The sequence below is a fragment of the Amphibalanus amphitrite genome, unplaced genomic scaffold (assembly GCF_019059575.1).
Source record: "Amphibalanus amphitrite isolate SeventyFive unplaced genomic scaffold, NRLGWU_Aamphi_draft 000147F_arrow, whole genome shotgun sequence".
Classification (NCBI taxonomy): domain Eukaryota; kingdom Metazoa; phylum Arthropoda; class Thecostraca; order Balanomorpha; family Balanidae; genus Amphibalanus; species Amphibalanus amphitrite.
The window spans coordinates 823770-850366 of NW_024881642.1; the positions used below are offsets into that span (position 1 = coordinate 823770).

The following is a 26597-nucleotide window of genomic DNA, read 5'->3' on the forward strand; positions in this document are numbered from 1 at the left end:
ACACTCGGCTCTCGGTGACCACTCCATTGTCGACAGTGCTGTGCAGGTAGGTATAGGTCATTAAATAGGAATGCGTCGTTGCTGTCATAGGGAGTTCAATCTCACACTGGTGGCGGCGGGACTGTAGCCTTACAACATCCCTTCTCACCACACAGACGTTTGGTAAATAAGCGGCACTTAACCAGACACATAAGTCTTTTTACTGCAATACAGTCAATGTGTTTCAATAATAGATATAATCAAATATTAGTTTGAGCTGTGTTGTCTATCTGTGGGTAGGCAGGCAATTCAGAGTCGCTGAGCCATGAATCGATAAAAAGTGAAACGGGTTTCAATGTCACGTCCTCTGTTTGAAAGTGAGCCGGCTCAATGTCAGTGGCGTCTCACGCGGCAACCGCCTGTGAATCTGTGCCAAATTACGGCATCGGTTTCACTGCGACTCCGCGGCAGCGACGCGCAGGCACCGGCTATTTGGGAGCCGAGGAGTGGGTAAAACATGCTGATGGACTTTTAATTGACCAAAAAGTCTCCAATGCTAGTTGAACAAAGGAATTCGCTAAAAGAACAGTAGTTAGCAAGCGTTGCTCAAGTCGGTCCTATAATCAGGACTGTTTTATGCTCTGAAGGCTGACGTCTGACTGACAGCACAAAACGGCCCCGGACGGAGGTGAAGGCAGCGCTCCTGGCGGATGCTAGAGTGACTTGGCCGCTGAACTAGGTGGCAGCAGCTTCAAGGCTACTGCTCAGGCGCTCCGTTCTCCCTAATCCTATAGAGATAACGGAGTGAATACAGGTAGAAATACAGCTTCTACCTTTATACAGGTAGAGGCCTCGTTTCTTTTGTATGCGACCTGTACCATCGGTACTGGCAATTTTCCCAGCTGCACCACCATTGGAGCAAGAAAGCCAGCCTGGATTTTAAAATACCACGGCTGGCCACAGCTTTGCGAGGTTCCTTCCCTTGGAGACTGCAATCGGTCGTAAAATTGGATGGAGACTACTCTAATACACCAGAGGATAGCACCACGTCCTGGCGGAGACTGCATCTCCACACAAGAACGTAGCACCAAATGGCGGGGAGACTGCATTCCTCCATAGCAGCGTAACACAAGCCAAGCGGAGACTGCACTCTTGGCGGCGGAGACTGCATCCAAACACAAGAGCGTAGCACCAAAACGCGGAGACTGCATTCCCTCACAAAAGCGAAACACAAGCCAGGCGGAGACTGCACTGCTACATAAGGGGATAGCACCACGTCATGGCGGAGACTGCATCCACATACAAGAACGTAGCACCAAAACGCAGAGATTGCATTCCTCCACAATAGCGTAACACAAGCCAAGCGGAGACTGCACTGCTACACAAGAGCGTAGCACCATATGGCGGTGAGTTCTCTTGCGCAGCTGCAGGGTAACACCAACTGGCGGAGACTGTACTCCGTCACAAGAACGAAGCACCACATGGCGGAGACTGCACTCTTCTTCACGATCGTAGCACCAAACGCCATATGGGGACTCGACTGAATCTCTGTAGCATAACACTGCGGCTGTGCAGGCGATTTCTGCATCCCGAATCACAGTGTAGAACTGAAGGCCTATATGCTAACTCTAGTGGCGAATGCTTCGGTAAGTAGGTATCGTGTGTTTTCGTTCAGGAGTTTTTCAAACTGTCAACAGCTATCCGATAGCGTGGGCTGTATTGGGCTGTATTGTGGAACAACCCAGAATACATCTTGCCTTTTTACGTCCAAGCCATCAGAAATGAGCATCCAAACCATAAGCGTGTGCGTTGAACCATCAGCAACCAGGAGCTAATAACTATAAACCAGCTAGCTATAATAATTATAGTATTGAATTGAAGTCCCACTCTCAATAGCACCAGCAATCGCAGCCAATGCAACCAACAGTCCCAGAAGTATTAGCTGTCATCATTTTTAATGAAAGCAAGGCACTCATCACACGATGACATATCTTCAAAAAGCTGGCAGGATGCCATCAAAAGTCTTTTAAAAATGCTGCACAACTATATTATATATATAAATATAAACCGGCTGGTTTATATTGTACCTACAACTTGTAGGCATTCACAACACACCATAGCATTCCACGGGCAAAAAGGGCGCACTGTTATTGAATGCAACAGCCTATACAAGCATAAATATTTGCGCCAGCTTCATGCTTCACGACTTATTCACAGGTTTCCAAATGTGATCACTTGTAAAAGAGCAGCCCTGAATCGGAAACCCAAGGCACACCTGGCATCTTTCTTCAAGCACTTAGCGCTAGCCGCTAACCAATTCCACATTGATGGGAAAATGGCATAGGGCAATCAAAGAACGACTGAGAATCATGTTGCTCTAGAAACTACATGACTTTTCTTGATATCTTACCTAAACAAAGGTACATAGAAAAAGCAATAAGATGAAAGCCAGCTTCATCCCATATCAACCAGATCGGGCAAAACAAAAACATTACCGAGCTTACTGTTCATGGTGACGGAGGGGAAATCAATCAATATCGCACAAATGTTAATAATTAATGCACTGAAATAACTACACGTCATAATACGACAAACGATCCGTTATATGAACGGTGCAATCCAAATCTATCGGTAAAAGGGTAAGGCAGCAGCGAAGTCAAGCAGCAGACAATGACTAGTTCCCGTGCGGGTCAGAGGCACATCTGACTCCCCGACCTCAAGCGTTACACCGCCGCCTCTCCGCCATCCGAGGCCTCCTGCCCCAGGAGCCAGTCCGCCAGTGAGTCCGCCTCGACCAGTGCTTCCCTCCCCTCCCCCCGGTCCGGCCGCCACAGGTGGACCCACTGTCCGCACAAACCAGCCTCCACCGAGCCCTGGCTGAGCACGTACGGCTGCTCACCGTCCCGGTGGGGCCGCGCCGCTCGCAGCTGGGCGTTACTCACCACCAGGTCCCCGTAGCGCCACACGGCCAGCCGGCGGCTCTTGCTCTGCCGACAGAGCAGCAGTAGCTCGCGCCGGTCGGGGCGCAGACCGTCCGCGCGCGCCGCCGCCGCAGACACCAGCTGCGGCGGCGCGGGGTACACCGTCTCGTCGACGGTGGGCGGGCGAGTGTCCGTCTCGCGGGGGTCGTCGGCGTCGGCGGCGGTGCCGACGAGCACGCCGCAGACGAGCGCCCAGTGCGCGGCCGCTCCGCCGCGCGCGCACGGCGCGTGGTTCCGGTCGGCGTCGTAACTGAGCGCCGAGTTAAGGCACGGCCGCGGGTGTGGGAAAGGGGACGTAAGTAGGAACACAGTGCGATGCGGCATACTGACGACGGTAAAACACGACGGGGGATTGCCGTGAACGGGCGATAGAATGCTCCACCTGGGGACGTTCTTTCAAAGTTCATTTGAATTATTACACTGTTATTATTCAAAGAAGCTGCATCCATGAAATTACTATCATCGAAAGATCACCTACCCCTCTCTTTTAAAAGGATACGGCACAAGCACGGCGTCGCCGCGCAGCACGGCCCGCAGCACGGCCTCGGGCCGGTCGAGGTCGCTCCTGACGCGGCCGGCCGTGGCGGGGTCGCCGTCCGGGGCCAGTCGGCCGGCGACCAGACGCGCCAGGTCGGCTGCCGAGAACATCTCGCCCTGGGCCGTCATCGCGCCGCAGCGCGCCTCCTGCAGCAGTGACGTCACTGTGACGTCATCACCGCGCCGGCCCAGCTGGGCGAGAGCCATGGAGGCGGCGGCCAGGCCGCACCTGAAGGAGAGGGCACGGGTGACATGTGGTGATCTGCACAGACTGAGATGCAGGTTCAATAGGGATTTAAGGAGGGAAGCAATACCTACCATTTGTAAACTCTTTGTAAGGTTTACCAGCACTTGCTTGAAAAACAAGAACATGGTTTTGTCATCAGCTTTGATAATTAGGACAAGCAAAGCATGGTACTGTATTGACAGCTTAAAAATCAATGCACTCTCTCTAAACAATGTACATTGTTCATTGTACGTGTTTCCCATCCTACCATCCCCAGAATGGTATCACCAGGTCCCGCTCTGTCCGTTCCCTCTGCGGCTACTCACGTGGGTCCCTCCTGGATGATGGGCTGTGTCTCGTTGAGGTGGATGATAAGCCGGTGGTACAGGGACGCGCGGGCGGCGCGAAAAGCCACTGCTCCCAGAACGTCCTCGTCCTCATCCGTGGCGGAGGCCGGCAGCTTGAGCGGCCTCGACAGGGAAACAGGTGGTGGGGGTGGGGGAGGTGGGGGTCCTGACTCTCCCTTCATCTTGCTTGTTTATGGAAGCTTCAAGGAGCTCAGACCACCAAGCTCATTTTTCTGTTGATGTTTCTCCTTCCAGCGATGATCTGAAATGATCTGAAATGGTACACAGCCACAGAGATAATGGCACAGCCCACTGGTTATGAATGACCAGCCCTATGTGATGTTAACCAGCCAGTTGCTGGGGTATTTCGCCATCCACCCTTTGATTGAGAAGGGGGAATCATTAAACGCCCCCCAACTGATAACTCGATAACTAATAGGCACAGCAAAACTCACGAGGCAGCAAACGAAAGAATGCGACAAGACGCTTCAGATGAGTACTTGAAAGTTGAATTTCAAGGTCACAAGTCGGGTCAAGGTCAGGTCAAACACATAAAATTCAGAACCTTGAACTGGGCATCTCTTGTCATAAATTCTGACCAAACTGTGCCCAATCCTTCATATAAGTGCGACACCAGTGTCAGATCCATGTAAGTAGGTGTCAGTCAGGCATAGGTCAGGGCCAAGGTCAGGTCAATCAGTTAAGCACATATACAGGCATACCTGAAAATCAAAACTGGCATTCACAGACTATGACACATGTTTTATGGGTACTTTTGGGCATAGAACATGATGGTGACATTCATTTTATCATATGAGTAAGCACATAATTGTGCTTAGTCGAAAATGATCAAGTAAAGAAATGTCAGAAATGTGCATCACGGTCATGAAGTGGCTAGGAGAAATCGCCCAGATTCAGTTCAAGATTATGGAAAATGTAGCATGGTTATTTTATTAAAAATATAAGATACTACTTTGACTGTTAATGTATTCACAGTCTAATGGCATTTACGGCATGCCTATACGTCCATTCTGTGAATTTGTGGCTTTTTGAACATATCAACATGAAGGCTGCAGCTGCTGTTTTTGCCCCAAAACTAAGAAATAATGACCTCACTAAAAACTTAATGCCTAAAAATTTTAAGTAATTTTTTTGACATTTTGCCATGATAACCTTCAATTGATTCCCTATAGCCAGGTACCCAAAATTTGGCGCGCCTGCAGCGCACCGTTTCTTAACTATGGCGCGGCAAAAAGTAGGGCATTTAATGCCTCCACCAAGTCACAAGTTTACAGTGTCCGTCATTTCCTGACTCAGTTGGACACAAGGACTCCTGTCATGATCTGAGCCAATCATTAAAACAGTGCACAAGTCATTTGGCTCAGATTTGGCTATTCATTATTGCACTGCTGAGTGCAAGACTTACTACAACATTATATTACTCGAGAGAAATTGCTACCAGCTTGAGACACATTTCAGCAATTCGCATATTCTATTTATCAATCGTCAGCAATCCATAGGTATCATTAAAATATATTAATTTGATTTACTCAAAACCAAAGCCAAAAGCCCCAAATTTCTCAGGTTTTCTAAAAAACTACAATAGAAACAAGCGCGTCATATATGTATTCACCTTTCACCTGGCGGTTGAATTGAAATAATAGACTTGAGTTTCAAGATATGAGCTAGTGTTATATAATTTATCCTTTTTATGCTTAAAATAAAATATTAAACAATATTGCAGAGAAAAATTGAGGACTCATTATTAATTTATCACAAATTGATTACATAAATTTGTATACATTTTAAAATAAAACACCCTTGAGTCAATGGTTACCATAGCAACGTAAGCATAAAGCTGAGAGCCGCAGAGCCGTGCTGATTCGCACGATTCGCAGAGCATCTCGTTGTGTAATTTGCTTTTAATTATTGCGAGTGCGAAGAAAATGCCTATCCCCAAGGCCCTAAAATATAGCCTGGTGTGGTAAAACAGAAACTGTTTTTCACATTTTACTAAAATAACGAAATGACCGACACCGTGCAAGCCAGTATTATCAGCGCATTTGAGGCGGAATCGTACGTAGAATCCCTGGAGTGTTTGAAGATCGAAGAAATCGGTTCTCCCAGATGGATCACGCTGCACGAAAGGCTCGAATCATTGAACATGCAAGCCTTGTTGGAAGCGCAAGGCCAAAAGGAGGAATATGTCAAAGATCTGATCATCTCACGAGACAAACTAGCGTTTCTAGTAAAGGACTTGATCATGACTGAGGTCTGGCGAGACAAAATATTGCCGGAGATCCTCAGTCAAAACAAAAAGCCGAAGACGTCGATCGGCATCTACGTCGTGATGCACCACGAGGTGACGGTGCTGTCGCTGCTGGAGGTAATGACCTTCCGTTTTCAGTCGTCCGTGAAGCCTGACTCAGCGGTGGAGGCTCTCGGCGATCTGGTTCTGGACGTGATCGACTACTGCCACCGGGCGCTGGTCAACCTGCTGGCGCACCCGGAGATCCGACTGGAGAGGGACGAGACGGCCGCCGAGCCGCCCATCGAGGTACAGCTGGGCCGGCAGCGCGACTCGCTGCGCTTCATGGCCGCCGTGCAGAGCATCACGCTGCTGCAGCACATTTGCGAACAGCTGAGCCGGCTGACCGTGTCGGCCGCCTCCCGGCTGCTGCGCCAGCACGACCTGCCGCTGCTGCTGGTGCAGCTCCTGGACGCCCGGCCATGGCTGCGGACCAACCGTGCCGGCCGCCGCCAGAAGTACGAGCGGCGCCAGTGGGTCGCCTCGCCACCCGACGACCTGGCCGTGGCCAAGATAGAGGGCCAGCTGTGGCTGACGCTGCTCTATATCCTCATGGACCGGGAGCACCTGGCTCTGTACGAGATCTCCGAGTACCGGCGCGGCCAGCTGCTGCGACTGCAGAAGCACCTGACGGACACGGTGCTGGAGCAGGTGCCGCCGCTGGGCGCGCTGCGCCAGTGGCTGGCGCACATCTCCGTCAGTCCGCCGCCGCCGCCGGCGCGCTCCGGCGTCATCATCGAGACGGTGCCCGAGCTGCGGCAGGCGCTGCTCGACAGACACGCCGGCCGCTGGGCCAAGCTGGCCAGGCAGCAGCTGGAGCGCCACTTCCGCACCGACCTGGCCTCCATCCAGGAGCAGGCGCGCCGGCTGGCGGCCGTCTATGACCTGGACAAGATGGCGCCGCTGATGGCCGAGAGCACGCGCTGCGCCGCCTGCGGAGAGGTGGCCGTCAAAAAGTGCTCCCGCTGCAAGGCGGCCTGGTACTGCGGCCGCCAGTGTCAGGTCAAACACTGGCCCGTCCACAAGCCAGACTGCGACGCGGCGTGAGCGTCCACGGCGGCGCTCGCTGGCGCTGCTGCGGAGCGGTAACCACAGACAATGGCCTGGTTGGATGCAAAGTAGAAATGATAGCACACGGTCGCAGTCAAACCTAGTCTCAACTCAAACAAATATTACGTTATCACAACTGTTGTTCTAGTCGCGCAAGTCCCTACTCACATCATACTTGATTTAATGTATTCACATTTGCTTCACCTTTGCATTCAAAATGTACATCATGGTTCATCAAATAAACATGAAAATATGTGTCCGGCTTTGAGATTTGAACGTAAATTCAAGCACGGCGGCAAAGTAACCACAATCTCCACCAGCAGAAAAGAGTTATCTGCTTTCTTACTCTACATGACCAGCGAGAAGCGACGGCGATTGGGTTGAAAGAGCTCAGCCCTTGTGCGATGGAGCGGACACCGCTGGTATCATTCTCACATCACACAACTTCCGCTGTGAACTTGTCAGCCTTTAATCCGACGTACGGTAACTGGTGTCTGCCTACACATCATAGACCGCCGCCCAGCAGTACCGTAGCAGCCGCAGGGTATCACAGACGTGTCCTCACACTGTTCGCTGAGAACACCTTCGTCAACGCTCACTTGCGTCATTTGCACGCGGCGTGGAAGGGGGCGCTGTTCATAGAACATCTTGATCTCCTTACACAGCACACTTCAACACACTGACGGTTCTTAATGACACTGCAACACCACCAACGCAGTCGCCAACGTCACGTCACTGTCCAAATTGACGTCACTGTCCACGTCACGTCCCGCTCAAATGACGTTCCTCCTCACGGCGCGCGGCTGCACGGCCACCCTGACGGCGTCACAGAGCGCGATGAGCCAGTCCTCCTGCCTCAGCACCTTGCAGCCGGGCTCCTTGACGTCCAGCACCACGGAGATCTCGACCTCGCCGTCCTCGGACCACACCTGGTGGCTGACCAGGACAGTGGTGCGCAGACGGTACGAGGCCGGCTCATCCAGCGGACGGAAGTCGGTGGCGCGCGGTAGAACCAGCTGCGCCCGCTGGTCCGGGTACTGCACGCGCAGCCGCACCTGACTCACATCCGATACGTGTCGCAGCTCGCAGTCGAGCGGGATGCCCAGCACCAGTCCGGCGGTGAACTTCTGCGGGTGCTCCGTCTCCTGGCGCGGTTCGAAGATGACCGCCTCCGCCTGGGTGAGCGGCGAGCGCAGTCTCAGCGGCGGCACAGGAATATCCGTCAGCAGCGGCGCCAGCACACGCGCCATGGCGCCCGCCTTGCGCTCCTCGAGGGCCTCGAGGCCGCGCACCAGCGCCTCTGTGAAGGCGTCCAGCGGCTGTCCGCCGTCCACCAGGTGCCGTTCCAGTTGCTGCGCCTGCTCCAGGAAGTGTTCACCGAGCGCCAGCGCCGAGCCGGTGCGACCGCGTACCTGCAGCACCAGACGCAGCGCCAGCAGACGCAGACGCAGCTGGCGCACGGCCGCCCACTCGTCGGCCTCCAGCCCGCTGAACCGGTGCTGCAGGCGCAGCGTCAGCGCCGTCAGCGTGTCGGCGCTGGTCTGCAGTCGCGCCGGTCCGGCGGCCGTGCCCGCCCGCCAGCTGGCGTCACCAGTGACCTGCGCCATCAGCAGCTGGCAGTGGATGTAGGTGGAGGCGAACTGGGCGCGCGCCGACAGAGCAGAGTCGATCTGCGCCAGCCGGTCCAGGTCGCGGCGGCACTGCTCCAGCGCGGCGCGCCCGGCGCCCGGCTCGGCGGCGCGCCGCAGCACGCTCTGCAGGAACTCGGCGGCGTTGTCGCGCGCGGCGGCGGGCGTGGAGGGTGAGGGCGCGGCGGCGGCGGCGGCGGCCGCCTGTCCCGGCAGCCGGTCGGGCACCATTCCTGGCAGCGTGTCGCGCAGGTAGAGGAAGTGCCGGCGCGTGTTGTCATCCAGCAGCGCCATCATGGTGGGCGAGCCGGCGGCGGCGTTCATGACCAGCAGCAGGATACAGACGTAGGCCGGGTCCTGCACATCCTGCTCGGGCAGCTGGAAGTACGGGTGGATGTGCAGCAGGCTGGGCACCAGCGGCAGCACCAGGTCCGGGTGTGCCGCGCCCATCCGCTGGAAGCAGCGCCACAGGCTCCGCTTGTCCTGCGGGTACCGCTTCAGGTTCTTGAGCAGCTTTTCGACGCAGAGTTTGAGCGAGTCGGTGTTCCCGAGCCGGCAGTCGCCCAGCATGCGGTGCAGACCCTCGCGCGTGTCGATCGAGTACACCTCCAGCACGGCCAGGATCTCGTCCAGCTGGTCCTCCCGCAGCGTGATCATCTGGCCGATCCGTGAGAGTGAGTCCACGGCGCGCAGGCGCACCTCGGCGATCTCGTCGTTGAACATGTCCACGATGAAGTCGAGGCTCATCTCGGCAAAGTGCGGGTGCAGCGTAGCCAGTTCGGTCATCGATTCCAGCGCCGCCGAGCGCACCTCCAGAAACTCGTCCTCGAGGCCGTGCACGAAGGCGCCGCACGCGCCCGACGACATCAGGCTGACCGTGTCCGCCTGCAGCTGCTCCTTGGGCGCGTCGTCGCCCCACTTTTTGCCCGAGGACCACTCGCCGCGCACTACCAGCGTGCGCAGCCGCTCGTGGCCCGAACGCTTGCGGCGCATGTTCGACATGAGCTTCTTGTCGAGCGTCTGCTCCAGGAACTTGGTCGACACAGCTGTCATCGAGCCGAGCAGCGTGGCGGCACGCACGCGCACACGCACGCTCAAGTCGTTGATGGCGTTACAGATGTGTCCAAACGCGTCATCCACCAAGCGGACGGTCTGGTCTGACTCTGCCAGCGGCACCAGCCGCTCCGGCGCCGTCTGCGCCAGCACGTGCACCAGCTGCAGCCCCGCCTCGCGCACACTCTCGTAGTCGTCCCGGAGCGCGGCGACAGCGTCGGCGTACAACGGGCCGCCGAGCGACAGACCGCGGCCATGCAGTGTCAGCAGCGCCTGGAGCGCCGCGCAGCGCACCCGCGGGTCCTGCGCGCGCGTGGCCTCGCCGAGCTGCGTCAGGTCGTCGGTGGGCTGCGGGCTGACGGGCAGCAGGCGGCCGAGGAGCGCCGCTGCGCGCGCCGCCACCTGGTGACTGGCGTGGCTGAGCCGCGGCCGGGCGGCGGCCACCAGCCGGGCTGACAGGCGCGCCTCGCCGCCCGACAGAGCGCCCAGCTCGCTCAGCGCGGACAGACACTGGCCGGCCACGGAGGAGGAGGTCTCTCGCTCCAGCAGCGCCGTCAGCTCGTCAGCGGCTGAGGCCAGGTGGGCGCGCTCGCCGGCGGCCGAAACCAGCTGCTGCACGAGCCGCAGTACCGCACAGCGCACGGCCGTTTCCTGGTCGCGCGAGAACACCTCCAGCAGCCGGCGCACCACGCCGCCGACATCCTCCACCTGGGCGGAGGCAGAAACAGAGGTCAGAGAAGGCACGGAGGCACGGGTCAGGGCGAGCACGGGGACAGGTCAGAGCGAGCACGGAGACAGAGATCGAAACCAATGTCAAAGCAGGCACAAAGACAAAGGGGTCAGCAGCCAGAGCGAGCACGGGGACAGGTGTCAGCGCTGGCACGCAGACAGAGGTCGAAAACAGGGCGGCGGAGTAAAAACACAGACATGACATACAAAGGATCAGTTAGGTTATGAATATGGGTTTGAAGTTTGAACAGTAATTCAGGCAACTGGTGATCAAGTGCATTCGATGATGAACGATCTTGTCTTGCCACCCGACACGATCCCATCAATATCTCAGCCGTCACCCCGCCCCACCCTCAAACACCACCCCGTGCTCCATCCCCGCCTATTCCGTACCTGCGCGGGGCTGAGCTCCGCCAGACTGGTGAGCGCCTGAAGCGACTCGCGGCTGGTCTTGGCGCGCTGCAGGATCTGCAGGTAGCCCTCGGCCTGAGTGGACGGCTGCTCGGAGCGGCGCGTGAGGCGCACCTTCTTCACAGACGGGCCGGCCGCCGACTCCTGGTCGGCCGTCACCGTCTGCGAGTGACTGTACTCGGCCAGCGCGCGCTTCTTCAGGACGGCCGCCATCGCGAACCAACTGCCGACGACAGGTGAGTAGGTGGATAACCAGTCTGTAAATGACACAAGGCACATGGACTGTGAACAACAAGTGGGCATGTGTATGACCAGTCTGTAAAATGACAAAATGTGAAATAGCATATTGCTAGATAAGCATATTGCTAATGAAAATAATGCTCAACTGTTTAATATATAAATGATGGTGAATGGATAGTAGGTACCTAAACTGTGTGACTGAAGGTCCGTACCTAATCAGTGCAAAACATGGATGTGTGGTCTGTCTGGATCACTGTTGCAATACTTAACTTAGGTAACATTGTTTTATGCAAATCAATAATTAACAGGTTAACAAGATAGGACTCCACTGCCCAATCCTAAACCCAACCATGCCTAATGCACAGAAGCCTGAGCTCTTATGGGTTAACGCCAGAGATACCTAAGATAAAACAATCAACTTTATAAAACTTTTGTGATAGCCTCCAGGGAATGATACCAACAAAAAGTAAAGGTTTAGTGTGTTACACTCATTTGACAGACTGAGGCATTGGCCAATCTAGCAACAAACTTATATTCACAAATTTTATGCCAGTATGCTAGTGCTACCAATGTCACCAACAAACATGCTGAAACCAGGACCTAAGTAAGGTAGCCCACTCATCTTGTATTGGATTTATAATCTTGATAATAATAGCCCTAACAACTATGTGCTCCTTTCCAGTGTTCAACAGAAAGGTACAATATTGAAGTGCTTAATTCGTGTAGGGTCGGAATCACTTTTTTTGTGAATTGCAGTCCTGAGGAGATTTTAAAGGGGGCATTTAATTTGGAAAGGGGGGCCAAATCATGTTTTAGCCGCCCCTAGCCCTCACTTTGGCCCAGTTGGCCCCCCTTGGATCTGCCAGTAGAAGAACTTGAGTGCCTCTATGGGAGCTGAGATGAATGTCTTCTTTCCTAATTTGATAGTGTAACAATATATTATGAACAAAATCTCAGACCCAACACTGGACCAGTGATTGTGATAGAAGTGTGGTATGGTTCCCAACATTGGCAATACTTGTTCCCGTTTATCCCATTCAATGTCGCATGCAGACACTGTTTGTTTGAATTCACTAATCAATTCATTCATTAATTTTAACCTTTAAGCAAACTTACACTGTCAGAGTAAGAAAGCTAGATGATGGCAGGTTGAGGTCAAAGTAGGGTACCCAGGTAATGATGAAGAAGTCGAAGATGTCCTTCAAAGGCAAAACGCCGAAATACTTGACCAGGAAATTGATGAGCAACTTCCATATTTAGCAAGCACTAAAAGTATGGACGAGGTTTCGAAATTATAGGTACGGTCATTCGACCACAACAAATGTCGGTAAATAACAATATGAAGTCCTACTAAGTTTTCAAGGATAATTTTGTCACATTCTTACATTATTTGACATCCTGAATCCAAAAATAATACTTACATGTCTGGCAAACAAAAAACCAATTAAACAATGTCACCACCTGACATTTGAAAGTAAATGTTGCTTATATATAGAGCCTTAGCTCTTACTGTGTTACATAATGTTTCAGTGGTTCAGTGGCCAAGGCGTCTATGCGCATGAAACGCAGTTCACACATGACCGTCAGTCTGTCGGTGTCGGGCCCGTCACCGTCGACCTGACGGCCTGCAGCCCGTCAAACGAAAGTTGAGATTTGGTAGCTCCCATTGGCTGCCATATACTGTGACAGAAATGGCGCACCATTTTCGAGATTGACGCAGATGGGGGAAGGGGATGGGGGAGGGGGTAGAGGCCGAGAGGTTAAAATATTTGAATTACAGAAATAAATTACCACGCATTTACATTTTTATGTCAAATAATGCTGCAACTTTATTTAAATGAAAGACACATTGGTTCGTTGATTTAAATCAGGGATCGAATCTCAAGATATCGTGCCGTAATAAATGCTTTCATCTCAACAAATGGATGGAAAATGGTATAAATGATCCTAAAAATGCATATAAGCTTCATGCTGCATGATAACGTTCCTTTTCCTCTTCCTCCAACACGCAGACATTCAAACCGACGGGCCCGTCACCGTCAAAAGTTGAACATTGCTGAACTTTCCAAAGCGACGGCCGTCAGGTCCGGCGTCGGCGCAGTCAGCTGTTGCCGGCCGTCGAACGCCGCCGGTTCACACATGCCCGCCGACCTGACGGCCGTCGCTCCGTCAGTTTCGGCCGTTTTGACGGTGTCGGGCCCGTCACCGGCAGACCTTACGGGCAAGTGTGAACTGCGTTTGAGGGCATAACAAAGTCATACACAATTATGGCGCACCACAGACGGCTGTGATCACGGACCTTGCTGTTGGCTAGCGACATCTATATAAGACTTAGCAAGTTAATATGAGTGATAGATGTCGCTGCTCGGTCGCATCCGCATTACTAGGCCCTGTTTCACCGCCCGACGCTGCGCGTGCTGCAGCGCGCTGGGAGCTGAGACGTACCCCTGACGTCACTCGAATGACGTTGCGTGCGATCCGTTAGCTTTTGATGAATCGCGTTTGGAACAGAGGTCCAAAAGAACCCAGTACAGAGAGAACAGAGGTTTGAGTGCGAATGCTGCTAGCGTGCTGATGGTGCTGGCGCTTGGGTGCTGGCGTTTTGCGATGACGGATGACATCATAGCGTAGCGTCAGAGGGAGGTTTGTTGATATTGCCATGGAAACCCAACGCGCCGACGCGCGCAGCGCACTGCAGCGCTCCGCCGTGAAGCAGGGCCCTGGATTCTGGTTCATTGCGCTTCCACGACATATTGTTCCGTCGAACATGTTGCTCCCAAGAGACGAATCCAACGGGCAACGACACTAAATCAATTGATATTGAAGTCTCAGATCTGAGTGACCTTACAAGGTAAGTACAGAGCTCTGAAGTCAAAGCTCCGGTCACCCGTATCGTATAACGTATTATAATTTGGGGGACCATCAAAGCGTCCAAGACCGCAGCATCCAAAGTACGCAACATCCAAAACCGCAGCGTCCAAAGTACGCAACGTCCAAAATACGTCCAAAATCGGGTATATAGGGAGCATTCACAACGTCCAAAACCGAAACATCCAAAACCGCAACATCCAAAGCGTATCATCCAAAAACGCAACATCCAAAGACGCATCATCCAAAGTACGCAACATCCAAAGCACGCAACATCCAAAACCGTTAGGTTAGGTTAGGTTAGGTTAGGTTAGGTTAGGTTTCCTTATCCCCGGTAGGCATAAATCAGTAGGTTAGGTTAGGTTAGGTTAGGTTAGGTTAGGTTAGGTTAGGTTAGGTTAGGTTAAGTTGGGTTTCCTTATCCCCGGTAGGCAAAAATCAGTAGGTTAGGTTAGGTTAGGCTGGGTTAGGGATAGGCAAAAATCAGTAGGTTAGGTTAGGTTCGGTTAGGTTAGGTTAGGTTAGGTTAGGTTGGTTTTGGATGTTGCGTGCCTTGTGTGTCGTGGTCTTGGACGTTGTGGTTTTGGAGGTTACGTACTTTGGATGTTTCGTCTTTGGATGTTGCGTTTTTTGGATGATACGTTTTTGGACGTTGCGGTTTTGGATGTTTCGGTTTTGGACTTTGTGAATGCCCCCTATAAACCCGATTTTGGACGTATTTTGGACGTTGCGTACTTTGGACGCTGCGGTTTTGGATGTTGCGTACCTTGGACGCTGCGGTTTTGGACGCTTTGATACGGACCCTATAATTTAGGTATAGGCGGCGGAACGCGGGGGGGGGGCCGTGCCCCCCTGCCTTGATTTTTGCCATTACCAGTAAAACGCCTTTTGGGCGAAGAACGAGCGAGCGAGATAGTGAGCCCTGCACGTGCGGAAGGGCGAGAGGGTACTTCCAACGGGCTTGTGCAAAGCACCCTTCTAACCGGTCGCTAGCGGTGTGCCAAAGTTGAACGCAATCGGCCCAGCCGTTCCTGAGATCTGGAAGCGGCATTCTGCACGTGTGCACGTGCAAACGGGGTCCAAAATGACTTTTGCACGGAACCCTACTAACCGGTCCCCAACCGTGTACCAAATTTCAGCGCAATCGGCCCAGCCGTTCTCGAGATCTGGAAACGCCCCCTGCACGTGCGCACGTGCAGTAGCACCCTAACCGCAACACATGGGAATGCATTGCCTGGTGGGTGCCTACCTGTATGCCAAGTTTCAGCGAAATCGCCCCAGTAATTAGGTACCGAGTTACTGAAATGGGAACAAATTTGGCACCTCTTCTTTTTGTATTTTGCACGTGCATTGGGGGTCAATCACATAGATCAAGGGTATCCGACCTTTGGTAGAAGGGATGCAGCTATACCTACCCTATAAAAATTACCGCAAGACAATCGCTCAAGCCGCTGCTGAGATAGGTATGGACCTCTCAAAATCATTAGGGGAGAGCGGGGAGAGTTGTATCATGTCCAAGTTGTATCAGGGCGAATTGTGCCAAATTTATCCAATAGATAGCGCTCGTTGCACGACCAGCCGACGAGGTTTTCCGGGCGCCATCTTTCCCTGTTCTGTCGTGTGGCTGGGTGGACGCGTCTCGGGGTGAGAACCGATTTTATGTTTTTTTAATGTCATTCTAAAAAAATGAGTTGCAAGAAAATGTGTGTTTTTGGCATTAAGATGTGCACGAATTTGAAAGATCTCCGTAGCGGTGGTGAGGGTAGGTTCTAAGGCTGCGTGAGTGAAAATGGATTTCTCCAGCTGTCCGCTGTTTTTGAGCACGAGGATGTTTTTTTCCAAGATGGCGGCGAGGTACATGTTGTATCAGAGCCGGGTGGGGTATGTTGTAACATGTATGTATGTATGGGCATGTTGCTTTTGATCGCGAAAGCTAAGCCCTGTCTCGCGTTTGTAGGTAGCTAGTCAATACTCGTTCCATTTCGGCACAATGTGTTGGCTTCTTTGCTCTTAACGGGCCACTTTTGCATCTAGTCTGTTGATGTTTCGCTCGTTTCGATGTATCGTTCGGATTGCATTGACCTAAGTTTGGTCTAATAAAAGTGAAGCCTTTGATTGAGCATATACATTGTATTAGCCCCATTTAATGTTGTTAAGCTCAAAACCAGTAGCAAGCACACTCCCTGAAACGTGAAATACCTAGTGATACAAATTACCCCACCATGTGATACAACTCACCCAAGCCATGGGGCAAGTTGTATCAAAAACATTGCTCTATTCGGCAGACCGTAGAAGTAAAACTGGTAGAGGTAGCGGAAAAGTTACTTTGCACAAAAAAGCAGAAGAATCAAGGAAGGAGATAGTATGGAAATAATGAGTTTATCACGGATAGTTACGAGGTTATGGGGCTCGGAGTAAAAACTGATACAACCCACCCCACTCTCCCCTACTTTTGCAAAACTGCTTGAACAGTGGAACACCCTTGACTTCTCACGTGGCACGTGCCACGACGGTCACTGAGATGTATCAAAAGTAGTCAATTACGAGGAAGAAGGGATGGGGCTACCCAGCAAAAAAGACCGCAGGCCAATCGGTCCAGCGGTTGCTGAGATATACCTAAGCCTCTCAAAAGCGTTACAGGCCGGGCCGGGCCGGGCCGGGCCGCTCATACTGAGATTTTTCCGTTATATTGAAAAGACTTCGCTTCGCTCGCTCATCGCTGCGCTCGCTCGCTCGTAATAATACCTACCAGTAAAACGCCTTTTGGGCGAAGAACGAGCGAGCGAGATAGTGAGCCCTGCACGTGCGGAAGGGCGAGAGGGTACTTCCAACGGGCTTGTGCAAAGCACCCTTCTAACCGGTCGCTAGCGGTGTGCCAAATTTGAACGTAATCGGCCCAGCCGTTCCTGAGATCTGGAAGCGGCATTCTGCACGTGCGCACGTGCAAACGGGGTCCAAAATGACTTGCACGGCGCCCTACTAACTGGTCCCCAACCGTGTACCAAATTTGAGCCCAATCGGCCCAGCCGTTCTCGAGATCTGGAAACGCCCCCCGCACGTGCGCACGTGCAGTAGCACCCTAACCACAACACATGGGAATGCATCGCCTGGTGGGTGCCTACCTGTACTCGTATGCCAAGTTTCAACGAAATCGCCCCAGTAATTACCGAGTTACTGAAATGGGAACAAATTTGGCACCTCTTCTTTTTGTATTTTGCACGTGCAGTGGAGGCCACTCACATAGATCAAGAGTATCCGACCTTTGGTAGAAGGGATGCAGCTAGCCTATGAAAACTACCGCAAGACAATCGCTCAAGCCGCTGCTGAGATATGGGCCTCTCAAAATTGTTACTTTTGCAAAACTGCTTGAACACCCTTGACTTTTCACGTGGCACGTGCCACGACGGTCACTGAGATGTATCAAAAGTAGTCAATTACGGGGTAGAAGAAATGGGGCTACCCCAGGGGCGGATCCAGGGGGGGGGGCATCTGGGGGCCGATGCCCCTAGCCTATCGAAAAATGCCGCCCCTCCGCCGCCGAAGGCGGCGGAGGGCGGCTTTTTTCCATACGTGATGAAGTGCATTTTACGAAAATGACCCGCATTTCTTTGAAGCTCATTTCATAATAATCTCTGGTAGTAACTATCTGAATTTATATTTAACCCTCAGAGTATGTCGCTACTCGCTTCTCTCCCTGAAGTCAGAGTGCCGCCCCTTAATTCGAAGTACCGCTACTTAAAGTCATATTGCTACCCTTTGAAGTAGTAGTGCCGCTCTCGGAAGTCGAAATGCCGCCCTCGGAAGTCGTAGTGCCGCCCTCTGTACTCGTAGTGCCGCCCTCTGTACTCGTAGTGCCGCCCTCTGTACTCGTAGTGCCGCCCTCTGAAGTCATAGTGCCGCCCTCCGCAGTCTTCGTGAAGCTCCTTGAAGTCATTGCGCCGCCCTCTGAAGTCATAGCGCCGCTCTCTGAAGTCATAGTGCCACCCTCTGAAGTCATAGCGCCGCCCTCTGAAGTCATAGTGCCGCCCTCTGAAGCATAGTGCTGCCCTCTGAAGTCATAGTGCCGCCCTCCGCAGTCTTCGTAAAGCTCCTTGAAGTCATTGCGACGCCCTCTGAAGTCATAGCACCGCCCTCTGAAGTCGTAGTGCCGCCCTCTGAAGTCATAGCGCCGCCCTCCAGTCTTCGTGAAGGTCCTTGAAGTCATTGCGCCGCCCTCTGAAGTCATTGCGCCGCCCTCTGAAGTCATAGTGCCGCCCTCTGAAGTCATAGTGCCGCCCTCCGGTTGTCCCGAAGTGACGAGATATTTCCCACCCAGTCGGAGTAAATAAGGCGCTTCAAATATTATCCAGCATAAAATTAGTTGTTGAACCCGGTGCCTGACAAATTTGCTGTTTCACTTTCTCATTTTGGCGCCAGTGTTTACACGGCCAATAGCCATTCGTCTAATACCTATAGTAGGGCAGGTCATCGAGTGGCGTATTAATATGTTGGAAAGGGGAGAAGGCCAAACATGGGAATTAAGAAGGGGTCCTATCTTAACTTTAGGGGCCCCAGTGGTAACCTACTTTACCCGAGACCGGGTGCGGTTCCTAGCCAACTTTGCCAATTTTTCCCCTCGCATCCGGGCGCATAGCTCGTGAACCGTAAGTGTTACAGCGTCACAGAACAATGCATTTGATAGATCCTTGGAAGCTTCCACTGCGTTGTCCTTAGATTCGAGCTCAGTTCGACAATTTGGCCCACACTGAGAGCAAAAACTGCCAAAATAGACGGATCTTGCAGAAGCATTTGTTCCATTTCTTTACGTACTATACATATATCTACTCACTCCACGTATGGTAGGCACAGTTTTTACCGTAATTGTGTCTCTCGTATCGAGAGGCGTTAAATTATCTATAGTATGACCTATAGTCAGTTGCATGCTCTAACCGAAAAAGGTCATGCTGTACATAAACTGATCTGTGTTGTTGGGCTGAAGGCATTACATAATGCACTCTTTCATCACTCTACTATGTCTTCTTCTAAAGTTATTGTTGAATTTTTTGGTGCCTTTGGTGACCTTTCTTGTGACTTCTACAGGCTCCTGCATAGACCGGTAGAGGCCACGCTGGTCACTGAGAGGTCACGCTGGTCATAGGTCGGTCTCAAAGAGCTCCATATCGTCGACCTCTGAGGACCCTGCACAGGCTTTGGAGGCTCCACATCGGACCCTGTAGATCCTATCTCCGGTCTTAGATCCTTGAGGGCTCAAGATGGTCCTCGAGAGCCCCACGTCAGCCTCGAAGAGCAGATATCGATCTGCCTAGAGTCTTGCGCTGGTTGAGGGCTGATACCCTAAGCTTTAGGAGGGTCCAACTCGGGCTATGAATTCCTCTGATGGCTCCATGTCGCCCTCCAGGGCCTCAGTCCGACCTCTAAGGCCCAATCATGCATAAGTGCTGAATTCTGCCTGTCGAGGCCTTCAATGTGGCCTCTGATGGCCCAGCACCAGTCTATGAAGACCCCGCGCTGGCTTCTGAGGACTCAGCAGTCAGCACCAATCTCAGTTTTCAGAAGACAGAGGGCCCCACGCTGGCCTCAGAGTGTCCAACGCTGTCCACAGAGGGCCCCCACACCGACCAAAGAAGGCACCAGGCCCATGGCCTAAGAGAGCCCAAATTGTCATCATAGGGCCCTATATGGCCTCAGAAGTCAGAAGGCCCTACCCCGTTGGTCTTACAAGGCCTACGTGCGGGCTTTTTAACGCCACACGCCCCCCTCACATTTGGCCTTTTAGGGTCCCCAAAGCGGCCTCTGAGTGCCCCATGCTAGCCTCCGAGGGCTCGTCCTGGGCCTTCGAGCGCCTTACGCTGGCCTCTTAAGTCTTAACCCCTCGGTAGAAGTAGGTGTACGAATACTTATGTTTGGGCAGAAATTTTGTATCCTAGCCTGTGCATGTTACATGCGGTGTATACGGTATATGTATGTTACGTGGTGTCATTCTGGCTTCTGAGGTCTGGTTTGCCCCTTAGTCGAAATTCATTAGCCAAGACCCTGAGATACAGTGCCGCCCTCTGAAATGAAAGTAGCTCCCTCTGAACTCGTAGCGACGTCCCTGAAGCCAGTTTACCCCCTTCTTAAAGGTAGTGTGCCAGCTTTCCTGGACCGTATGAAGTTAATGGCCCAGATAAGGAGAACCGGATTTTTAGAACTTATCCATACCTTCAAAACTCATGGAAACGTCTTAAATTCTTCAAATTTTGAGTACCCCAGTGCGAAATTCGCCCCGACAGGTTGTCGGTCGTACCCCAACCACATTTCACACCACTATGAACAATAAATGCACACACTGAAATCGCTATTACCGATAGGCTCATCCAATCAAGTTTCGATAAACCCGTTCATCATCATCTCTTGCGGTTTCGAACACGCCTGTTAGGTGGTGCGGTAGACCGCACCCAAAGCCAGGGCCCCGGTAACGTGAGGTAGCCGAGTCGGGGCAGCGTGCGCTGACCCAAGCCGGGGCCGCGCGTCCTCCCGGTGTCATGTGATAGCCCGGGGCTGCCCGGGGATGCGGTAGACCGCGCCCAAAGCCGCGGCCCCGGCTTGGGTCAGCGCACGCTGCCTCGACTCGGCTACCTCACGTTACCGGGGCCCTGGCTTTGGGCGCGGTCTACCGCAGATTGCTTCTGCTCATACTTTGTGGTGCGGTGGTGGTGCGTCGGGCCGCGCGCTCTGACTTCGGCCAAGAAAAATGCGTCAGCTGATCATTGTCATTTCTGCCACTTTCATGTGGTGAGATGGGGTCATAACTTTAGAGACGGCTGTTTCATATCAATTATTTTACATAAAATAATATTTCAAACCATAAATTAATGTTCGACAGCCAAATTAAAGAAACAATACCAATACAGGCTTACAGTTTAAATTCGACATTGTGTTGTCTACGATTAGACAGCTGATAACTCATTCCCGTACGTCGTAACTCTATAATGACCTTTGCTTATTGTCACATGTGCGCCGCATTCGCGATTGTTGCCGACGCCTGTTTACAGGTCAGCCCACTGCAGTTGTTATACATATCGAAAAACCGATAAACTTTTCGGCGAAAAAAGCACTATTCCAGGCCCATTTTTTATTTTTTGCGATATTAGGTAAAAACAGAAGCTTCTTATCCTAAGAAAAATAAAATGGGAAATCTTTGAAAGGTGGCACACTACCTTTAACCCTCGCGGGCCGAGGGAGGAGGGGGGGGGGGGGCACCACTTACGATTTTTTTCGTGACTGCTCCGGAGCCGTTTTCGATAGAGAGCTGAAACTTGGCCTACGTGAGCCCCCATCCAAACCAGACCTTATGACACCTGATTCATTTCCAGGTTAGTTCAGGTCCATAGGTGGATATGGATAATTGTGCCGAACGGTGGGTGCTCGGGCGCAGCAAATCCGCCGCCGCCCTAGCGGTGACCTTGACCTCCACAGTCTGTTGCGGCCCCAAAGCCAAGCCGGCGTGGAATTGGGAGAGCTCGTGCACCCACAGTTCAGTACAATTCTCCAACTATAGTCAGGTCACTGACCGATGCATAAACCTCTAAAGGTTATAAGTAAACATCTGCACTCTGCAGTCTGCACTGTCAAAAAAATGTTGCAACTTCGCAACGCCGCCAACGCCAGGCAAAGTGTCGGCGAGGATGATGACACTTTCAGAAAGTAACAAGCTCCCGGGTACTCATACTTCGTATATCTTGGATTGTTCGTACAATTCATCTTGGGTCAGGTCAGTCACCTGACCTCCCCCATTATAAACCTATGGGGGAACTACTGAACTTGCTCTTTTTGGAACATATAGTTGTTATATAATCCGCCCGAAGACGCAAATAAATGTGTTTTCATACGCTCGTCAAAGGATTCCGTGCCTTATTTTGGCATTTTGTACCTACTCGTATGACGCCACAGAGAACGTCACAGAGGACGTTCTTTTGGGTCATAATCGTTTTTCGTTAATAACTTTCGACCAAATTAAGCTAGAGTCGGGAAAGGCACCATTGTGATTGCAATGAGCTTCCAAATCGATTGATATGCAACCTGGCCTAGTCCGAACAGTGTCCTGAGGGGCTTGACCTGACGACCTTTGTGTCAATCTTGATTGTGACCTTTACCGAACAAAAAGTACCCACAACATTCGACGCAGCTTGAGAGGAATACGATTATGCCTAAATTTTTGCTCTATGGCCATTTGTTTGCAAAATTATTTGCCAAAAACAAAAACCCGACTTTAGGGTAATTTACCTGACCAGAGGTCACAGTTGACCTGAGACCCTAAATTTGAATATCAATCGCTGCGTCTCGTGACGGCCGTCAAGCTCGTTTTTTTTTTTTCCACTGGACTGGAATAGACCCTATAAATGCCGCCCCCGTAGGCGGAAAATGTGCCGCCCCTGTGCTTGACTGCCCCCACCCTATCGAAATCCTAGATCCGCCCCTGGGCTACCCAGCAAAAAAGACCGCAGGCCAATCGGTCCAGCGGTTGCTGAGATATAAGCCTCTCAAAAGCGTTACAGGCCGGGCCGGGCCGGGCCGCTCATAATGAGATTTTTCCGTTATATTGAAAAGACTTCGCTTCGCTCGCTGCGCTCGCTCGCTCGTAATTAGCCCTGCCCCTAAAGGGCTTTGCATGGGCGTTGCTCAGAGTTCAGTCCTCAGAACTCAAGTCAAAGCGACTCAGGTCACGAAGTTAATCGGAGGAGATCATGCTGCACCTAAACCTATCATTCGATTCGATAGCACTTTCTGAGTTCATTGGCTTAGTGGCATTCCCGACTAGCTAGTTCTATTCGATCGGGAGCTATTGTAAAACTCCGACGTCCACCCTACCCCTAGCCGCCACGCAAGGTCAACAACGCAAAGGCTAAGCTACCAGTAAAACGCCTTTTGGGCGAAGAACGAGCGAGCGAGATAGTGAGCCCTGCACGTGCGGAAGGGCGAGAGGGTACCTCCAACGGGCTTGTGCAAAGCACCCTTGTAACCGGTCGCTAGCGGTGTGCCAAATTTGAACACAATCGACCCAGCCGTTCCTGAGATCTGGAAGCGGCATTCCGCGTGCGCACGTGCAAACGGGTCCAAACTGACTTTTGCACGGCACCCTACTAACCGGTTCCCAACCGTGTACCAAATTTGAGCGCAATCGGCCCAGCCGTTCTCGAGATCTGGAAGCGCGCCCTGCACGTGCGCACGTGCAGTAGCACCCTAACCGCAACACATGAGAATGCATTGCCTGGTGGGTGCCTACCTGTATGCCAAGTTTCAGCGAAATCGCCCCAGTAATTACCGAGTTATTGAAATGGGAACAAATTTGGCACCTCTTCTTTTTTTATTTTGCACGTGCAGTGGGGGTCACTCACATAGATCAAGAGTATCCAAACTTTGGTAGAAGGGATGCAGCTACCCTACAAAAATTACCGCAAGACAATCGCCCAAGCGGCTGCTGAGATATGAGCCTCTCAAAATCACTACTTTTGCAAAGAAGCTTGAACACCCTTGACTTTTCACGTGGCACGTGTAGCACGCTACATCTTGACCATCTAACGTAATATCTTTTCGGCACGGCCGGCCCGGTGACGCGCAGCTGAGCAGAGCACTGCCGCACGCTTCCCTCCCTTGTCATTATTCCTTCCCTCCTCCCACTAGTCCCCAGGTCCGCCCTCCCCAATCATTTCTCACTGTCCGCACAGAATGGGCCGCCATTAAACTCCAATTAAGACAAGCACCTCTGAAGACAGTCACATCAGGATGAGTCATTGGTAGTCATTACAAAGCAGCTGAAGCTACAAGCAAACGTCGGCACACTGTGAGACCACGCGCAGGCGTAAGGCACGTAGCACATTGGGTCTCACGTAGCCATGGTAGCACAACAGCAGTGCGTCTCACTGCAACGGAATCTGCTAAACTTAGCAAACAGTTGTCCGGAACAAACGTAGTTCAGGACGTCTCCACTGCGGACAGAAAGCGCTGTTGTCCGAAACAAACGTAGTTCAGGACGTCCCCACCGCGGACAGAAGGCGCTGTTCTACCGACCCTCCCAACCAAGATGACGTCAGTGGGCGGAGCAAGAGTGACGTTACAAGGGGCGTTGCCGGCAGACGAAACGGAAGGAAACAAAAGTTTGAATAAAATGAAATTGAAGAATCAAAATTAAAACTCGAAAATCACCAACCTTTCGGGGATTGGTTTATGCCAGCGACTACTAAGATGATAAAGCACTCAACAGGAAGACGATTCGACGGCCAAAAATTGCAGACACAGAGGAGCAAGGTGACTAAACAGGACAGAGGGCGCCATCTTACGGGCCCACCCACAAGAGGAAGGCAGAGGAAGATGACGGCGCAAGGGCGTGGCAGTCACCCCCTCCCCCCAAGCTATAAAAGGGTGCACCACCCAACCTGGGCCTCGTTTCATAAAACTCTGCCGTAACTTACACCTTTCCGTAATTCACACCCTTTCAAACTACGGAGCGCAAATAAATCCGTTTCACAAAGCCACAACTGGAATTGTTTACACCTCCGTAACAAAGCACATTTGCGTAGTTACCGTAATTTATCAAGCGTCCTACAAATTACAATTTCATGTCAACACTTATTTTTTTACGAGAATTTATAAAACAATTATGTTGAATTTAAATCTTAAAAATTATGTATGAAAAAACAAAATTGATATTGATGACCATCCTTTATTAAAACAATACATTAAAAACAGCAGAAAGCCAGCTAAGCAGAAGTGCCTAACTACGAAAGTGGCGCGGCGCGGCGAATAAACAAAATTCCGATAGTGGCCACAAAAAGCGACTGGTACAGAAGATCTGCAGTTTCTTTTTCTCATTTTGGCTGTTCTTTATTCCTCACCGGGCTCAGCATTATACAATATATTAAAAATTAGCTTCGAATCTTCACATTAATTCAAAATCACGCAACATTTTTGTGCGTAGTTTACACCACTGATATCAAGAGCTTGATAAAATATTTGGCGTTAATTACGTCGTTTTATGAAACCCAAATGGCATCCATTGGTCCGGAATCGAGCATTTGCCGTAAATGAAGCTCCGTACTTTCGATGGCGTGAATTACTCCGGTCTCCGGCTTTATGAAACCGAATTGGCATCAAATACGCCAAATCTGGCATAATTGACGGAACGCCGTAAGTAATTCCTTTTATGAAACGAGGCCCAGAAGGCGAATCACAGTCGAGCAGCCGAGAGTCACAGTCCACAGCTGGAGCCGGAGACGCCATCTGGGAGCCGCCGTCAGTCCGGGGTCACCCGCGAGGAGCCTCTTCAGTTCGAGTGATCAGAACCGAGGACAGCAGCCGACGCTTGTGACCACACTGAGAAGCGGAAGCGCAGGGAAACTCCAGAATGTGAGTGTTGTTGAAAAGTCTGCTCAATCCCAATCCTTGACCCCCCCCCTGCCCGGTTGCCGTGCCGTGACGACTGCCAAACATTTTCGGTTGCCATAAAATGCACTCTCAATTGGAATTGGAAAACTTAAATTACTTTGAACTTATTGGTCCAGACACCCTAGTAGCATATTAGGATCTGAATTTCGAAGTCATGTCAGAGTCGCCAGCAAACCGTTATTGTCCGTCGGAATTCACGATTAGACCGGGAGCGAGATGCTAAAATTTGAATAAGCAGCTCATTGTCACGAACGTTGAGAATTTGACATGTTGCGTGTCAGCATTGAAATATGTCTTTGTGTTTGGCCAAACTGGTTCGTTCATTCGTTATTGGCGGTGGTCAGGTGTGATTTAAGGTTGGGAAGTTTGTGAAATTAAGGGTTTAGATTCGTGCTGTACTCACTAAAAGTTGCATTGCGAAATCATTGGTAATATTGCTATAGGAATTAATTGCGAAGTCGAAGTCAATTATAGAACAGGTAAATACGTTTGGAAAGGGATGATATGTTTTAAGGTGGCGACTGATTCATGCAATCGATCTATGAATATGGCTATGAGTTATGATTTTCGACAGATACGAATGCTTGAGCTTACGGCGGAATTTCTTCTGTTACATAGGTGCAGAGTTGAGAGTAGTGGTTTGAGGTCGACGGTCTGACACTTTGCGATTTTAGATGGTCACTTTGCGTCATTAAAATTGCGAAATGTCGAGTAATAGGTAGATGTAGAATTGTTTGTGGTTAGAACTAATATGCGACTAATATAGGTACCGATCGTTGTGCTTTTGTAAAATAAATGCTAGAAAAATCATATCTT

The 26597-nt window shown here is 51.6% G+C and overlaps 3 protein-coding genes across 5 annotated transcripts; 1 reads left to right on the forward strand and 2 right to left on the reverse strand.

The window, feature by feature from the left end:
* Positions 1–2001: 2001 nt before the first annotated feature.
* On the reverse strand, positions 2002–5710 carry LOC122382818 (UPF0692 protein C19orf54 homolog). Of its 2 annotated transcripts, XM_043368637.1 has the most exons (4): positions 5621–5671; positions 4050–4342; positions 3460–3726; positions 2002–3210 (listed from the first exon to the last, which is right to left on the reverse strand). In XM_043368637.1, the coding sequence occupies exons 2-4, from the start codon at positions 4250–4252 to the stop codon at positions 2703–2705; spliced, it is 978 nt and encodes a 325-aa protein (XP_043224572.1). In that variant the 5' UTR covers positions 4253–4342; positions 5621–5671; the 3' UTR covers positions 2002–2702. The 2 variants fall into 2 exon arrangements, with proteins under 2 accessions (XP_043224572.1, XP_043224571.1); XM_043368636.1 differs by having other exon boundaries at positions 4050–5710.
* A 623-nt stretch (positions 5711–6333) lies between these two features.
* LOC122382796 (zinc finger MYND domain-containing protein 10-like) lies at positions 6334–7425 on the forward strand. Its single transcript, XM_043368596.1, has 2 exons — positions 6334–6726; positions 6835–7425. Exons 1-2 carry the CDS (start codon positions 6334–6336, stop codon positions 7423–7425), a joined length of 984 nt encoding a protein of 327 aa, XP_043224531.1.
* Positions 7426–7597: 172 nt separating this feature from the next.
* Positions 7598–13145, reverse strand: LOC122382814 (integrator complex subunit 4-like). 2 transcript variants are annotated; one of them, XM_043368623.1, is made up of 3 exons: positions 12911–13145; positions 11232–11472; positions 7598–10817 (listed from the first exon to the last, which is right to left on the reverse strand). In XM_043368623.1, the coding sequence occupies exons 2-3, from the start codon at positions 11460–11462 to the stop codon at positions 8202–8204; spliced, it is 2847 nt and encodes a 948-aa protein (XP_043224558.1). In that variant the 5' UTR covers positions 11463–11472; positions 12911–13145; the 3' UTR covers positions 7598–8201. The 2 variants fall into 2 exon arrangements, with proteins under 2 accessions (XP_043224558.1, XP_043224556.1); XM_043368621.1 differs by having other exon boundaries at positions 7604–10817; positions 11232–11506.
* Positions 13146–26597: the final 13452 nt, after the last annotated feature.